The sequence below is a fragment of the Cervus elaphus genome, chromosome 4 (genome assembly GCF_910594005.1).
Source record: "Cervus elaphus chromosome 4, mCerEla1.1, whole genome shotgun sequence".
Taxonomy (NCBI): domain Eukaryota; kingdom Metazoa; phylum Chordata; class Mammalia; order Artiodactyla; family Cervidae; genus Cervus; species Cervus elaphus.
The window spans coordinates 14,611,637-14,628,994 of NC_057818.1; the positions used below are offsets into that span (position 1 = coordinate 14,611,637).

The following is a 17,358-nucleotide window of genomic DNA, read 5'->3' on the forward strand; positions in this document are numbered from 1 at the left end:
TTACTCAAAGGGCAAGATTTAAATACCAAACAGTAAATACGACTTTAAGGAACAACTTTAGGGAACAAGGCTGACATTTCCAACAATACACTAAACACAATGGCAGCCGACTCCCCACATCTGGCCTGACCCCCAGGAACCCCCATGTTCTCTCAGCTGCCCTGGCGGGTAATTCTAAGTCCTGGTCCTAAGGAGAGGGAGACTGAGGGTCTCAGCAACCGCTAACAGAAGCGCAGGCCCTGCTGGCCCATGATGAACCTCTCCGCAGGGAGTAGACACACATACCCCTGCCCAGCCTCCAACAGCTCAACTGGCCTGAGTGGACGCCACCCTCCAGACTCACACCCTTTGGGGAGGGGGCTGCAAAAATGGACCATAGTGTCCTCGGCTCCTCTGGTGAACGCTGAGGTAGAGAACTCAGCCAGTAAAGCCTGGGGCGGGGGGTGGGGGCATGGAAATAACTCTGGTTCTCAGCCCTGACTGCACGTGGAACCCTGGAGTTACCCAGCAGGATGGATGCACTGCATCCTACATAAATACAGGAAAGAAAACTAAAACTGAAACAAGAAAAAAAAAACAAAAAAAAAGTTGTTTTCCTTGGCACTTCTGAAGCATTTCTTCCTAGTTTTCCAAATGTTCACTTCTTTCAATCCAGCCTCTATCTTCTCTCTGGTCCTTTGTTTACATTGAAAACTGTCTTCACTTGTGCTTCCCAGAAATGCTGTTTTTGGGGTTATTTTTGGTGAAGCTAATTTGCCCCATGTGACCCACGCAGCTCAGCCGAGCGCTGTCTGACTCACACTCACAAGCAGGGCCGTCAGCAGCCTGATGGACTCAGAACGGAGCTCTGCTCAGTGCCGGGGTCGCTTCTGCTGATGCCGGGAGGCTCTGGGAAGACGCGCTCCAGCCGCCAGCCCAGCGCAGCCCTGACGGATGTTTTCCATTAGGCTCACAGTCCTGCTTCCTGCCAGTGCCCGCCAACTGACGCCCTCTGGGCCAGTCAGCTCCTTTTCCATCTTCACAGCCGCCCCTCCTACGACCCACGGGGTCTGACTCCTGACATCTCCCACGGCCCTCCGCTCCGTCCACTGGGCCTCGGGGCAGGAAGATGGTCAGGATAAACTGGAGGCCTCTGTCCTGGCTGCGCCCTCGGCCAGGGCCCCCTCGACCCCGTCTCATACACAGCTCGGGCTCTGCAGCTGTGGCCCTGCCGACCGAGCCACCAAGGCCAAGACCTCGTCCGGCACACGTTCAGCTTCCTCCACTGCACCCACCTCACAGGGTTTTTGTGAGAATTAAATGGAAAGCATTTGAAGAAGCGTGCTGGAAAGACAGGACTCAGCGAAATGGCAGTTGCTGCGACAACCAGGGCACGTGCAGGCCAGCCGGGAAGGCAATTACACAGGGTCATGTGCTGACACACGGCGCAGCGGGGACACCTGGAGGGGACGCACACTCACAGGGTCCCGCAGAGAAGCTCCCCGGGCGGCTGGTCAACCGCACCCTGAGCACAGCACGCAAAGCTAACCTCGCCCAGGGACGCAGTCCAGGCAGCCGCCCGGATTCTGCATCCCCATCCTGGGAACCTGGGGGCTGCCATCTCCTCTAAATAGACACTCCACCCACAGGCAACTCTTCTGTGACGAGCAAGTGCCACCCTGCAACAGCGTGGACGGTGACCTGATTATCTGGACCACAGGCTGACAAGTGCCCCCCGAGTCAGTGCTCGTGATGTCACAGGGGAGCAAGCTCGTCCTCAGCCAGCAAGTGCAAGCTGCTCCAGCTGTGTGTCTAACAAATTTCACTGCCTCTAGACCTCTGGGCCCACTCATGCACTGGGAGGAATCTGTCCTAAGAAGACAATCAGTGATACAAGGGTTTGTGTGCAACAAGGTTCATCTAAGTTTCAAAAGAAGAAAAACAGGCAAGTCTCTGGTGGTCTAGTGGTTGGGACTCCGAGCTTTCACCACTGAGGACACGGGTTTGATCTCTGATCAGGGAACTGAGATCCCACAAGCCATGCAGTGTGGCCAAAAGAGGAAAAAAAGAAACAAATATCCAGCAAGATTAATACTTAAATACATAAATGTACATCCATATGATTAAATATTATGCAGCCTTTAAAAAACTTCAGAAAATGAAATGAAAAAAAAAAAAAAAACTTCAGAAAGTGAAAGGCATGGGGAACACTCACATTTAGGTATGTGAATCTATAACATATAAATTCTATAGATACATACATTATAGGCACTGGAAAAAGAAGAAAATATGCTATAATTTTAATAGTATTTTTATCTGAGTGATTAAAATGTATTTTTTTGTTTTCTAATTTTTTAGAAAGGAATAATCACTATTCAGTTCAGTTCAGTCGTGTCCGACTCTTTGCGACCCCATGAATCACAGCACGCCAGGCCTCCCTGTCCATCACAAACTCCCGGAGTTTACTCAAACTCATGTCCATTGAATTGGTGATGCCAGCCAGCCATCTCATCCTCTGTCGTCCCCTTCTCCCCCTGCCCCCAATCCCTCCCAGCATCAGGGCTTTTCCAATGAGTCAACTCTTCGCATGAGGTGGCCAAAGTATTGGAGTTTCAGCTTCAGCATCAGTCCTTCCAGTGAACACCCAGGACTGATCTCCTTTAGGATGGACTGGTTGGACCTCCTTGCAGTCCAAGGGACTCTCAAGAGTCTTCTCCAACGCCACAGTTCAAAAGCATCAATTCTTCGGACTTCAGCTTTCTTATTAGGATTAGGAAAAAAGTTAAAGATACCAAGTGTAAAGGAGAGCACCTTCCTACAAGATCCAAACAACATGAAAAGGTCAAACAGAAGCAACTTCTAAAAAACGGCAGCTGCTCATCTCGGCAGCTGCCCTGTCTCCTGGCCGGCCAGCGCTGTCACGGAGCTGTCAGAGGTGCTGAGAAGCCTGGACAGGAAACCCCGCCACTGGGGGCAGGCCGGTGGAGCTGAAGCCTGGTGGGAGAGGAGCCAGTCAAGCAAACACCTGTGGGAGGGGCTTCCAGGAGCCGGAATGGACCCTCAGCTCCAGCATCTACCAACAGAGTCCCTGATTTCCAACTTGTTCTCCAAGTGCCGCCTCTATAGTGGGAAGAACAACGTGCTGAATGTTGATACTTGTAAGTCAATGGGAAAAAACACATAAAATCAGAACGAAAAGTGATTTGTAAGCATTTTACTAAAGCAGTGATTACGTGTCTCTAAGAAACCAGAACAAGAAAATAGATAGTTTAATAGTGAAAGCTATTTGCTGACTTAGGACAAGTGAAAGCCAGAGCTAACCAAAAACCGTTTTCCACATAAAAACATTCCTTTTAATATTCCTTACCCTAGAGCTCTGCTCATTAAAAAGAAAAGATGGGAGAAAAAAATGATTACTGCTCAAAAATCTCAGCACGAGGTACCAAGTACATAACTAGATGAGTTCTAGCAAAGCAAATCTAGAGCCAGGTTCTTCACAAGCAGCCCTGAGAAGTACAGCCCCATGGCACGCCCAGCCTCACTGTGTGCCCCAGGAAGCTCAGAACTTCAGCTCCAGGCCACCCCGCAGCCAGTGATTAAACCAGAGTCCGGTGGTAGGGGAGGGCAGTGGGGGAGCGCCCAGAGCCTGTCACCTTGGAGGAAGCCACCACAGTCCAGGTTGGCAACATGGCCGAGGTACAGAGCAGGCAAGGCTTCGTCTGAACAGTGCACTACCAGCTCTCACTGAGAGCTTTATTTTAAACGACCGAACAGCTCAGGTGTATTCTCCTGGAACTGAGCAGGTAATAGGCAGGAAATTTAAGGTGGGGCTGGGGAGTATTCAAAACAAGTGTTTTGGAGAGAAAGGCACAATGTTAGTGGTGAGGAACACAGTGATGCACGGGGTCACAGAGAAAAGTTATTAAATGCACAAGTTCAAAAGGCACAGCCAGGTGGGAACAAACCCCCCTCTCTATAAACTCTGAAATCGACTCTGAAATGTGAAATACATTCAGGAAGACAGCCCTCCCCCTTCAGGAAAAACCTAAGTCACGTGACCGGTGTCCTGGTGGAAGCTGCTCCCCTTAGCCTGCAAGGTCCATTCCAGTAGTTTCTTTCCAGAATGTCACAGCCAAAGACACAGACTGGGTATCCACTGCAGACTATTTTCACCCTCAGCACTTTCGACGAGAAGGGCACAGTACGCACAACACTGGTATCGTGCACATCCTGGACAGAAGGATGCGTCAGTATTGGGGTATTCTCTGAGAACCTGGCTCAGTGTTTAGTCACAATAAGTGAAGTGGGCTCTAACGCCCACCTTGGCCCTTGACGTAACATTCCAGCACCTGACAGGAACCTCGCAGAGCAGCACGCATTCCCAGGGGTGCTGCACGATGCCCCGGGGCGCGAGCCACGACACAGAATCAGCCCAGAACACTGGGGCATCCACGATGGGCAGAACAGGCAACCAAAGACACTGGGGGTGAGCCGGATCCCAGCTGGAAAAGAGGACGTGAGGATGTATCAAAGGTTCAGAAGCACCAGTGAAGCAGGCCCCGGGGGTGTGTATCGGTAGGAGCCCTGGGAGCAGACACCTATTCTCGAAGGAAAAAAATCACTGCGATTGGTAACCCAGTCTCCCCAATACGAGTGTTAACAGCACATGGCTCCTGAGCTTCGTAACTAGTCAAGGAAAAGACCCACACAAACAAGACTTTTCAGAAAATTCCCACCTGCAAATTCAGCACGCCGGAACAGAGGCCAGGAAGCTGGTGACAAGAGAAGCGCGGTCCTCCCCGGGGAAGCAGGGGCCCAGAGAGCGCTGTGTCCAGTGGGGTCACAGCCCAGAACACAGATGGGGCACCCACTGTAGCTTATTTTCACCACACATTTTCCCACATGGCCCCAACAACCCACATCAAAGTATCTCATTCACTTAATTAACTGTTACAGGTATAGGTTGTTACCATTATTCCCAAGCTTTTAATTTTTATTAAAATGACCAAATGTGATGGGAGGAGGGGCTGTTTTTCTTCCCCACAAATTAATTCTCTTTCCTTTTCAGTTATTCTTTTTTCTAGTCTAGACTATAATATTTCTAGAAGTAGTTCCTACATAATACATGTTTTAATTAGATTCACTGTGAATCAGTAAGAAAACTGAGGATACAATTTCTTTCTAGTAATTCTATTGAGGTTCTTATGTAAAAGTCCTAAATAATCAGAAGTGATGCTACAATGCTCCTTTCTCATAATGAATTCAACATCAATGTTTAAAGTATAACAGAAATATAAACTAACAACTGGGATGGTAACAGTCATTTGGTTTACTGCCATCCTACAGCACACTAAAATATCTAGGCTTACCACAATCTACAATTTTTCAAATATTAAAGGAATACAATCAAACAGTCTTACTTTCAGAGCTACAGACTCCTCTCTGAGACGTGACCCACGTGCATAGTTCTACAGGTGACAAGCCCATCAGAGTACTGGAAGAACACACTCTGCTCCCAGCTCCCAGTGTACCGGTCCATAAACTCAGTTTTGTCATGGCGTATACAAAGCCAAACCATCAAGTTCAGAGAGTTTCTCCCAACAGAAGCTTTCGCACGTCAGCCTTTGAAAAATAAAAAAGCAGGATACAGAAGTTAAAATCCACTAGACTCTGCAGCTATATAGTACATAAGAGAAACAGCCGTTGGATGTCACTAATAGGCCCACGGGAAAGAAAAGCACTGAGGAAGACAATGTTTTCACTCGGGTGGCCTTTCAAAAACACCCGGCATGTCCCTCCACTGCTCAGGACACAGCCCCCCTACCAGGAGGCAGGGACCGCAGCCTCTGGGACTGACAGACGATGACACAGTCTCTGCCTGCAATAACCAAAGTTTGGGAATGAACATGTGAAGAAACCTATTACAACCCATTATGGTAAGGGCTAGAACAGAAGGAGCCAAAGAAGGCTTTACAGATTATGTGAGCTAAGAAGTAGGGCCAGGTGCCCCCTCTGAGAGAAGAGCATCTGGGAGGGGCTCAGGGGAAAAGGGGCACATGAACACGGGGAACTGAGTACAGACAGAGCTGAAGACACACAGCCAGGCCAACGGCAGATGGTCACACTGGGACACAGTGCACCACGCTAGGAACTCAGGCCGGAGACCAGCCCTACGGGCATCTTCCCAGGACCACTGCTGCAACACCCGGGGTCTGCGGTCAGCGGCTAAGAGTGGGCCGGGGAGGTGGCAGGGCACCATCGCACACTAGACCCAGGTCGGGGATCCTAGACCAGAGCCCGCTTAAGAGCAGCACCCAAACATGTTACAGTTATTTCTAAAAAGAGATAAGGCACCAAAGTTTCTGTTTTAAATTTAATCACAAAACAAGGGAGGGAAGCTCTAAAGTTGTCTCTTGTGAACTTAAGGACAGCAGTTAGTTCTAACAGGAGGCCGTCACTCTCTTGCTTCCTGATGAAGTGGAGCTGCCCGTGGCTAGGGCTGTGCTTGTTCCCATTAGACTACTGCGATCTGTGCCCTGACTCCCTCATAAATCACCCAAATCCACTTACAAAGAAGCGTCCCGCATATGTAACCATCATGCCAAGTGTGTCAGGGAGAGGTGGGGAGCAAGGGATAGACAGACAGGAAGGAAGAACACAACTCAGCTGCCGTGGCAGTGTCAGTAGAGATCAATGACTGTGGAGATGAGAAAGCAGGCAGACTTGCCAACGGCGTGGGATCCCGGCCGGCAGGTCAGGACAGGGGCTCAGCGGTCAGAGACGAAGACAGGACCTCGCCTCTGGACAGCCCGAGCTCCCTGGAACGTCCGGCCACAGCTCAGTCGCAGCTGGTTAGAGTTGGGGGAGTAAGAGAGCGGGCAGACCACAGCCGAAATGTCATGAATTATCAAGTAACCAGAGAGGAGGAGAGAAGTCTGAGAAATACCATCAGCAAAAGGGCAGGAAAGCAGGAGAAACAGAAACGAACGCTCATACAAGTGGAGGAAGTTGGGTGGGGGGGGGGGTTGCCAGAAAATAAGGGGGGGCAGGGCTCCCAGGCTGCTCCAACCAAACCCTGTCCAGACCCTTTAACTGGGCATCTCAGCAGCCACAGTTGTTTAAAAAACAAAACAAAACACCATCCCCCAGAGAATTTCACAGTGCAGAGAGCCCACAGAACAAATGAGAGATGAGAAAGATAAGGGAAATCACAGGTCATCAGGACAGAGACATCAGTGAGACCCAACAGACAGTCCAGAAGAAAACTGAAACATACCCAGAAATACGCCACATTTCAATTCTGAGAGGGAGGGTGCGTTCTTCAACAAATGGCACCGGGACAGCTAGGCTATCATCTGGAAAATATAAAACTAGCTTTGTACCTTAGACCAAATAAATTCCAGATGGATTGGTTAAATGCAAAATGAGAAACCACACAAGTTCTATATAAGCATACCACAGGGAATGGTTGTTGTGTACAACGCATTACGTTTATATGAGCACAATCTATGCACATGTAATGTGTACAATGCACAGTGTACACTGCATTTCTAATTACGACACAACACCCCGAAGCCAGGCGAGACTGACCAAGACAGCATTAACTCTGCCAAACTGTATGGCAGAGTCTTCTGGAAAAAAAACCCAAACCTGGAAAATAAATTCCTGAAACTTTCACTAGAGACAAAAGGACAATTTCCTTGAAACTTACATAGCGCCTAAAAAAGAATAAAGACAAGATCAGTAACCCAACAGAGAGGGGATAAAGGATATAGAGAGCTCAACAAAAATAAATAAAATGGATCACCTGAACGTGTGCCCCCACACTGAGCAGTATTCCTCACCTCCTCACATTCTGTGGGGATCCCACAAGCAAACTGGGCAACATCCCAGTAATCACAGGAGCACAGACCATGTGACCCACAGCCAACCCCACGTCCAGGCTTCTCCTCCGCAGACATGCTTACAACACATAAAAGGCTACACATGCTGTCTGCCACATGCAGGTGGTGCGCACACGATAGGGAAGTGACGGCGTGGTCTGTAGTAGTGAGATGGGAACAGAGCCCATCAACAGAGACACAGGGCAGCAGCTCTGCAGGTGACACGATGCTCATCAAGACAGACGCCAAGAGGCACAAGCGACGGACAGACTGTGCATGCGGTAAGGCACCAGTCACCTATCTATGAATAGAGTTTTTCTGGAAGGTTCTACAAGAAACAAAGAGGGGAACAGAACTGCATGGGTTCCTGGGTAAAAATAAACCTGTTTTTAAAATGTGAAATAAAAAGTATCTACACCCAGGTAAGGGAACGGAAGCTTGAAATGTCCTGTGTATCCTTCCCCGAGTGCATGGGGGACAAGAGATCAAGGAGAAGTTCATTGAATATTCTTTTGTAGCTTTTCAATTTATTTTTACCTCTCATTATTAAAGTATTTTTAATTTAAAAGATTACTGGTACCCTTTAATTAAAACTGTTTTCATTGAAGAGGCTGGAGGCAGAAGGCAGGTTACAGGAGGCTGAGGAATAGCTGACAGTCAGGCCCAGAGCAGCAGTACTGATTCCAAGGAGGCTGCTGTGTCCTGTATCACTGAGGGGGGGGGGGGGGTGTGCACGTGTGTGTGTGTGCACACTCAGTCACACTCAGGAAGAATGGCGCAGATGGGAGATCCGTTTGTACTGAATTATGTATACACGATGTTTTCAAAGAATACCTAAGTATATATTTAGATAGGCATTAGAACCTTGGAAGACTTCACACCAGACTGTTAAAAATGGGCTCCCCCTGCAAAGCAAGACCTGGCCACGGAAGAACAAGACCACAGTGGACGGCCGAGGGTTCACGGGCAAGGAAGGGTTCTGCTGCCTCCAGCAAAATGCTGATGCGCCAAGTGGGAAAACAGTGGAGGCCAAAGGTTGGCGTGGGGAGGAGGCAAGGACAGGAAGTGGCAAAGTGCAGCACGTGACCCAGGAGTGTCCCTGAAGAAACAGAAAGATGTGACCAGGACGGAGGCAGAGGGGCTTCCTGGGACAGAAAGGAAAGCTCTGCCCCTGAAAGGAGCAATTAAGGACAGGACAGGGACAGGGAAGACATTTTGAGGGCTGGTGTTTTTTTCTACAAACCTGCACAACATCCACCCCAAGCCCTGACCCCTCACAGGCGAGTCCGTGGGTCCCAATGCCAGCCTTGCCTCCTACACGCGACATTCTGCACCAGCGAGAGCCGTCAGGGCGGCGATTACTGGAAAGAGGGCCTGTCCTGCCTCTGTCTTCTCTTCACTCGAAATGACTTCAGGCCTTCTGACCCGGAACAAAACAAGCTGCTTCAGGACTAATCAAATATTTTATTACTTCTCAATAACTGCTTTTGCCTTTGATAGAAGTGTTTCTATAATGTTTGGGTCTTGCAGGGCAGCTGTAAAACAGAGAGGCTGCTACACAGAGCGAGGCACATACAAAACAGCTATGGAGACTGGATGAAACTCTCTTGTGGAAACTAATTTCTAAACCATGTATGTCCAGGGTAAGAGTAAAAAACCAGAAACCCCTCAATAAGCTGTAGACTATCAATAATAGTGAACCTGCAGCAACAGTTCTTACTTAAACTAGAGAGAAGTAGTATTCTGAGTGGGGGTTTCTCAAAAAAAAAAAAAAAAAGAAAAGATACTCAAGGGATCTCTTCTAAAATTTAATCCACTGAAGGCAGGGAAAAAGAATACTTAAGTAGAAACTGCTTTTCCTAGATGTAATAAAAATTTTCTTTTACAGTCACTAATTCCGCCAACAAACAGAAGCTGGACCAGCTCAGGTCCCTTCTCACTTCCTCTGAAGCTGTAAAATGCACACATGAATCTGTTGGGAAAATACATTCATCCAAAACGTCCTCAATCCAAAAGAAGGGAAATAAAGTCTACAGGACTAAGGAGAAAATGGGTAAAATAAAGCCTAAATAAAAATAATGAACTTCAAAAACTGCAGAAACAAGGCTAATGTTGATGTTTATCTACACTTACGTCCTAACTTGCTTCAGTGATGCCACCCCATTGCTCATCACGTCCTAACAGGATAGGAAACTTCCAGCTTCCACAACTACACCCCAGAACACGTGTGGAATAGGAAACAAATGTTTGTTGAGCTGAACAACACACATGTAAACTAGCTCATGTCAAAGCAAGTGGCCTGAATTTAACCTGAGGGCAAAGGACAGTAATTCAAGTGCCACATGGTCTGAGCCATTGCGCAGCAGGAAAGCAGCAGGACGGCAGCTACAGAAGAGGTGAGGGGTTTTCATCTGCAATGAATACATCAGCAGCAAGAAAGCAGTTAGAACTGCACCCCAGGATGTCTCAATTCCTATACCATGGACTTCACTATAAAAAGAGGACAGTCTTTAGGACCTACAAAAGCTGGCCAAGAGAAAAAAAAAAAATCCAATCAATCTATCTCAGGACACCCTCTCCTGCAGCACACTGAAGGAAGTTGGACTTGCTGGGAGTGGCCTTGACGGGTGGCCTTGGACGTGGGCTGCCCGGAACAAGCGTGACTGCGGAGCGCAGTGGCCTCCCAGACACAGTGCTTCCCTTAACCTGAGCAGGAAGCACAGCGGCTCCAAGCAAAGTCCCTCCTTGTGGTTTCAGACGACTTCCAGCTCCAACAGGCCAGGGTTGAGGGTTAAAGGAGAAACCAGAGGAAGCTACTTCTAGCTCACATGACAAACTACCCGGTGTCTCCCTTTTGGAACTGCAGTGATTTCCAAAAACTTTTGGAAAATCAATGACACAAAGTAAGCTCTTGCTCACCTTGGGCGAGGGATTGTTAGCAGGTGTGTTCACCGCACCTGTGCGGACCCCGAGCCTCTCTGATGCTCATCCCACAGCGGAGGGCTCCAGAGCTGGACCAGGGCACATGGCCAGAAGACCACCACCACCCACCACACTCCTGCACTGAGCACTTTAAAAACAGTTTCTACACCCTCTCGTAATAGGTCTGTGAGGCTCCTGACCCAAGGATTCCAGAGACAAGGGCAGGAGGGGCTCACAGTGTGCCCCTGGAGCTGACCATCAGTCCCAAGAGCAGAGTGGCCTCTGCCACTTTCAGCGCAGCTCCTCTGGGAGCCCAGGGTCAGACCTGCAGGGCACTGCGCTGAGCGCTACACAGCCATCCGCCAGGTGGACTCCGGTCTTGAGGGTCAGGTCCCTCAGGACGGACAGATGTTGGCGACACTCCAAAGATGACCAGGTGAGTGTTAGGTGTAAGGGATTAAGACAAGAGTCTACTAGCCACAAAGGAAAAATAGTCTAGAAACAAGCACCGGAAACAATCCACCTGTCTACCAACTGATGGATAAACAAAATGGGGTATATCCATCCACATAATGGGACAGCACTCAACCTAAAAGAAGCGCTAACACAGGCCCCACACAACATGAGTGAACCTTGAGAACAGTGCGCTGAGGGAAGGCAGTCAGCCACAGAGATCACACACCATAACCCCGCTGACATGAAGTGTCCACAACAGGCAAGCCCACAGACACAACGTAGTGCCGTTCTCAGGACCAGGGGAGGGGGGATGGGAAGTGACACAAATCGGCACAGATTTCTTTTACAGGTGATGAAAATGTTCTGGAATCAGACAGCAGTGATGGTTGCACAACTCTATGAATACACGAAAAAACACTGCATCACACACCTTCAAGGGGTGAATTTCATAATACAGGAATTAAATCTCAATGAAGCTGTTATTTAAAAAAATAAGCACACACCACAGCACCTTATCACTTATACAGAGAAAAGACAGCAAAGGATAACTGTAAACACTTTCCAAAACGATGACTTTATAATTAAATAAAATGAAAGACAGAGGCAGTGTCAAGTGGAAACCAGCCACCATCACCAGTTTGCACTACACGCCTACAGCGCCATCAGCTACTGAGCACCATAAAGCCACCCTACTCTCCCTCCAGGTTTTCTGCTATGAACACCTTCCTTTCTGAAAGTTAAAATGTCTGGTTTACATTCTTCACACTTTTAAACTTCTTCTACAAGTCCTTGGAGAAAGAAGAATTTTTTTTTTCATTTATTTTTATTAGTTGGAGGCTAATTACTTTACAATATTGTAGTGTTTTTTGCCATACAGGAGAAAGAAGAATTTTAAAATAACACAGTGAGACTTTGGAGAAGCAGCTGGAAATAATCACTGTATCAGAAAATTTAATTACTAGAAGTCTCTCTTTAAACAGGATAAAGAATAAAAACCCACCAACATCTTTATCTCCAAAAGAAACAAAGTCTCTAAACTCAGAGAGCTCAAAACAAAACACAACATCTTAAAAAAGAAATGCAAACAGAGATTTAACTAGACTGCTCTTTCAGGACTGCCCTAAATGTCAGACTTAAGAGATACCAAGAAGGCAAAGGTTTACATGGTAGATTTCACGTAAGTTTTGCATCAATGTCAGGCATACACTTGACATCAGCAAAGGAACAGAAAGTTAAATGAATGTGAGTGAGCTTAGTTTGTCCAGATAAAACTAGACACCATGACTGTTTCTGAAAAGTGGAAGCAAGAGCCCCCAAAATTACTCACTATAACCTCATTATTAAGGGTCAGCCAGATCTCTCCAATTTCCCACAGATGAACAAGAAAAATGCCAACTCCAAGTAACTACATATTCAAAAATCAACTTAGAAAACACCAACAATCTGAAACATAAATATTTCACTCCCTAACAACATACCTTACTTAAGCTAGTGCTCCTAGAGAATTCCCTGGCAGTCCAGTGGTTATGACTGGGCATTCTCATGGCCAGGGGCCTGGGTTCAATCCCTGGCCAGGAAAATAAGATCTTGCAAGCCCTGTGTTGCAACCAAAAACATTAAAAATAAATAAATAAAATTCAGTGCTCCTCTAAAGAAAGCCAAAGATGACAAGGCAGCAAAGGAAGCTCACAGCATATCTACTAGGCACTTCACAGGGGACCTCATGGAATCCCCAAACAAGCCCACAAGGCCATCCACTCCAAAACACCAGGAAAAGGGGAGTCTGGTCAAGGTCACACAGCTGGTCAATTCTGAGCCCATGCCAGACCAGCAGAGTAAGGAGGAAGGAGGGATTGGGGAGGGGAATCAGCCCCCGAAACTCATCCAAGAGGTAGTTCTGGTTTGACAAAAAGTCTCTCTCATCAAAGATATTTTTTTCTAGCTTTAGCTCACTGCCCATTTTTTTCCAGCGTTAGCTCACTGCCCCATTAAAATCACCACCACCTTCTGCTTTTATAAGGCGATGCATCTGTACACACTAAAGAATCCCCTTCAAGAGCTGACTACGAATGGTGTAACAGCCACGGACATCAGCAGTGCTGAGGAACAGAAGCAGAGGACTAACTGGTGAAACTGGCCACTGGGGACTGAACCCCCATGAGCAGCAGCACCCCAAAGCCTACTGAGCTCCCTGGGGACAACCACATTTCACAGGACCCTGCGTTCCCTCTCTTGTAACTGCAAGAACATTTTTAGGGTGGGATTTGAACACACACTTTCAAAAGGAGACTACAGTCTCAGAGGTGGTACCTATCTCAAAAGAGATATGACAGATTAAAAACCAATGTAGGTACCACAACCACATCTCAAAGGAAGTCATTAAAAGCCACAATTCACCAGTGAAAGACAGCTTAAAAACCACCACTAGCAAACCAGAGAATCAAAGTTTTAGTTTAGGACACTCAGCCTTGATCAAAAAGCACTTAAGACTACTGGTGTGACTGCAATCTTCCACTTCCAAAGTAAAGTCAGTTTCAATACAAAAACACACACCACACATGGTCACAGATAAATCCTTTTGCTTGGAGCACAATCTTAGCACAGGGTCCCAGGGGGCTGCTAAAAATAAGTTTGAGCTCCAAACACTTTGTGTTTACATAGTTTTGAAACATTTAGACAGAAGTTCACATTTCTAAGTGAACGACCACTCTGCCTTTCCTGTTTAATTTGAAGACACCAGATCTTTTAACTAGTCCTAGTCGGCTCCCCATCAGTCTGAGATCCGTTCCTACAAAGGAAGGCGGGTCACCGAGAACCAACTATTCCACGGGTGTTCAAGGCTCCAAACCTGTTTTTCCTTCTGTTATGGTAGCTTGATTCTTACAAGCAATATAAACACAGACATAGGAACACATTCAGAAATACACATATGCACTCCATACACACGCATACATGCACACACTCACGTGTGTACTCACGTACACGCACACACGGACACGTGCCCACGGCGGCCTGCGGCCCGCGCCGACCCTAACCTCCTCGGGGCGACTTGGGCCCCGCCGCTCCGGGTATACCGGCACCTAGGCCTCGGGCCCCGCACGGCACCCCGCAAACGTCTTCTACCCTTCCAGCACCTTCTAATCTCCACCTCCCACCTCACTAGCGGCTTCCTTTTCTGATAATAAACACGAGATTTGGAGGAACCAAGAGGACACAATGTGTAGCGGTTATCTGTCTCCCAAGAGCCTGATTAAGGGGACAAAGGCCTTATCACGCTTCCAGCGGAAGACGTGGACCGAAGGCCTGGCCGGCGCAAACTCAGCTCAGGGCGCTCTTCCCAATCCCGGAGCCCCCTCCCCCGGGCCCCCAAAGGGCGTGCAGGGCCGGGGGGGGGGGTGTCCTGGGGTGCGGGTTCGGAGTTCGAGGTGGGGATGGCAAGTTGAGGTGAGGGTGGGGTTGGAGGTGCCGGGTGGAGAGGCGTGGGACACGAGTGAAGTGCGGAGCGGACGCTTGGGGTTCGAGTGGGAGGTTGGGGTGGGGGGTCGGTGAGGACACGGTTAGGGCTGAAGCTCCGGGCACGGGTAGGGGTTTGCGGTAATGTGGCAGCTTGGGGAGGAAGGCGTGAGGTCTGGGGTTCCTGTGGGGGTTTGGGGTGGGGGCACGCACCTTGTGGCAGGCCGGGCAGGTGGGCAGCGCGCTCTTGCCCCCGGGGCCGCCGCCGCCGCCGCTCAGGCTGCTCTGGATCTGCGTGAGCTCCTGGCGCAGCACCTGCTTCTGGTGGAAGCTGAAGGCCGGGTGGTTGGAGGCCATGGTGAAGAGCAGCAGAAACTCATCGCCCGTGCGGCCCTCGTTGAGCTGAAGCCCGTAGTTGTGGATGATGGAGTCGATGTGCGTGAGCGTGCGGTACAGCACGCCCGCCGCCTCGCGCTGCTCCGAGCCCAGCAGCGCCAGCGACACCAGCAGCTTGCTGCGCACCACCTCGTCCGTCAGGTTGGTGAGGCTGCCCAAGTCGGCCGGGTTGTTGGCCTTGATCTCCGAGTCGCGCAGCGAGTGGTAGTCCTTGCGGGCCAGGTCCTCCAGGCACGAGCCGAGGAAGCGCAGCTCGAGCGGGATGCACAGGTCCAGCAGGCCGCACAGGAACTCCACGCGCTGCGGCGACGGCAGCTCCGAGAACCAGCGGTACACGCCGTCCCTCTGCAGCGGGCAGCGCTTCTCCACCATGCTGCCGCCCGCGCCGCGCCGCCACGCGGGGCCGGGGGCCGCTGCCCGGGGCCGGGGCCGGGGGCGCGGGCGGGCGCGGGCGCGGGCGGGGGTGCGGCCGGGGCCGGGCGAGGGCGAAGGCGGTCGGGCGCCGCGGGCCGCGCTGGGGCCGGGGGCGCGCGGCGCGGGCGAGACCCCCGCCAGGGGCCGGCGGGCGGGCGCGCGCGGGGCGCCGGGGGGGCCCGGGGCGGCCGGGGCGGCCGGGGGCGGCGATCGGCCTCGGGCCCCCCGCTCACGGGCGGGCTCCTGGCCCGCGCCCGTCCCCGGCGGCGGCCGGTGCGCGGCGGCGGCGGCGGCTGCTCCTCGTCGTCGTCGTCGTCGTCGTCGCCCGGGAGGCGGCCGCCCCCATCTCCCCCCGCGCCGCAGGGTCTGTCACTGCGGGCCGCCCCCCGACGGAGCCGCCCGGGCCATGCCGCCGCGCTGGGCCGACAGCCGTTACCCGGGACAGAGGCCGCGGCAGCTCGGAAGCGGCGCTCAGAGAGGGCTCGGGAGCGGGCGGCGGAGGGATCTGTGCCGGCACTCGCCACGGCCTCGCGCCTCTGCTTCCAGCGCCGCGGACGAATCCGGGCCGAGCGCCGCGTTCGCAGCTGACGGGCGCCGAGACGAGGCGCAAGTGGGCGGGGAGGCGGCCTCTCACGAAAGCCGGGCGGCCGAGCCCGCCCCTCCCTCTGATTGGTCCGCGCTGCGCCTTCTCGGCCTGCGATTGTTCCGGATCCCCAATCCTATTCGCCCTTGCCGCGGCCACTCCTCCCCGGGGCTGTCGATCACATTGGAACCTCCCTGGCCCGCCCCGCGGCGGCCTGTGAAGTCAATTGGCCGGCGGGGGCCGGGTGGGCCGAAAACCCGAGGCGGATTTATGGTTGCTTTTGTTCGCGCAGATTTGCGTGGAGCATTGTCTTAGGTGAAAGCTGGGCGTCCGGCCTTCCTGTTTTATTCCTGAGCGTCACAATAGGGAGGTAGCGGGTGTCTTCGAAAAGCCGCTGGGAGAGGGCCTCCGGAGACCCCCCCGCATCGCCATTCCCGCTCTGCTTCTGCGAAGCTTTGTGACCTTGGGCGAGTGGCTTGGCCTCTCTGAGCCCCGGGTGCTTCCCCCGAAAGTGAGGGTGACCACAGGCCGCCTCCGGGGGCCCATGAGAAGGTCGTGAGCTCACAAAGGCCCGGCGCCCGCATCCCTCGGGCTGCCGGCCTGCCCTGGGATGTAACGGGAACAAGCTTTGTGAGAAAACCTCGCCCAAATGGAGCCGTTAGGCCGGCCTCCTTTCACGAGTCACTTCCTCAGCTCCGGGAGCCCAGACGATGCAAGCACACCGGCCAGGGTCAGAAAGCATTTCCACTGGCCCGGAGTGCGGGTTGGGGACAGGCGGGGGAGAAGGTGGTGGCCCAGCCATAACTGCAGGCAGCGGTCTGCCATCTCCAATAAGGAAACCTAGGCCCTGGGAGCAAAAAAGTCATTCTTCCCGGCCCTTCCTGTCGATCCCTCCATCTGGCCTGCTTTTGCATTCGTTCAGCAGCCCTCCGGGGTGGGGGGCTGGTGGGGGGGCTTGCGAGCCAAGCCTGCCTCTGCGCCTGTGGAGCCAACAGTCTGGTGCCGGGTACTAGGCAATAGAGGTTGATTGAATAAATGAATGCATTTCTTCAGGACATGGTCCAAGATACTAGAAACCTCCTAACAAGACGTTCTCCAGCCTGGGGACTTCAAAGTTGCACAGACATTGCAGAGCCATGGGTGAGGGGTGAGGGGTTGGGGGACACAGTTACTTCCCAGTCTTCCACCCCCTCCACTCTTTGGGCAACTTGTCCTGGAACTGCCTACTGTTCTTGGGAAGGAGCAGGCATCCAGGTGAAGGTCAGCACAGCT

The 17,358-nt window shown here is 51.3% G+C and overlaps 1 protein-coding gene across 1 annotated transcript in view; it reads right to left on the minus strand.

Moving 5' to 3' along the window:
• ZCCHC14 (zinc finger CCHC-type containing 14) overlaps positions 1-15,592 on the minus strand; it is a 50,036-nt gene extending 34,444 nt beyond the window's left edge. Inside the window, exon 1 of the mRNA XM_043898245.1 lies at positions 14,907-15,592. Within this exon, the coding sequence (XP_043754180.1) occupies positions 14,907-15,461 (555 nt within the window). The 5' untranslated portion in view covers positions 15,462-15,592. The remainder of the gene's footprint in view (positions 1-14,906) is intronic.
• Positions 15,593-17,358: the final 1,766 nt, after the last annotated feature.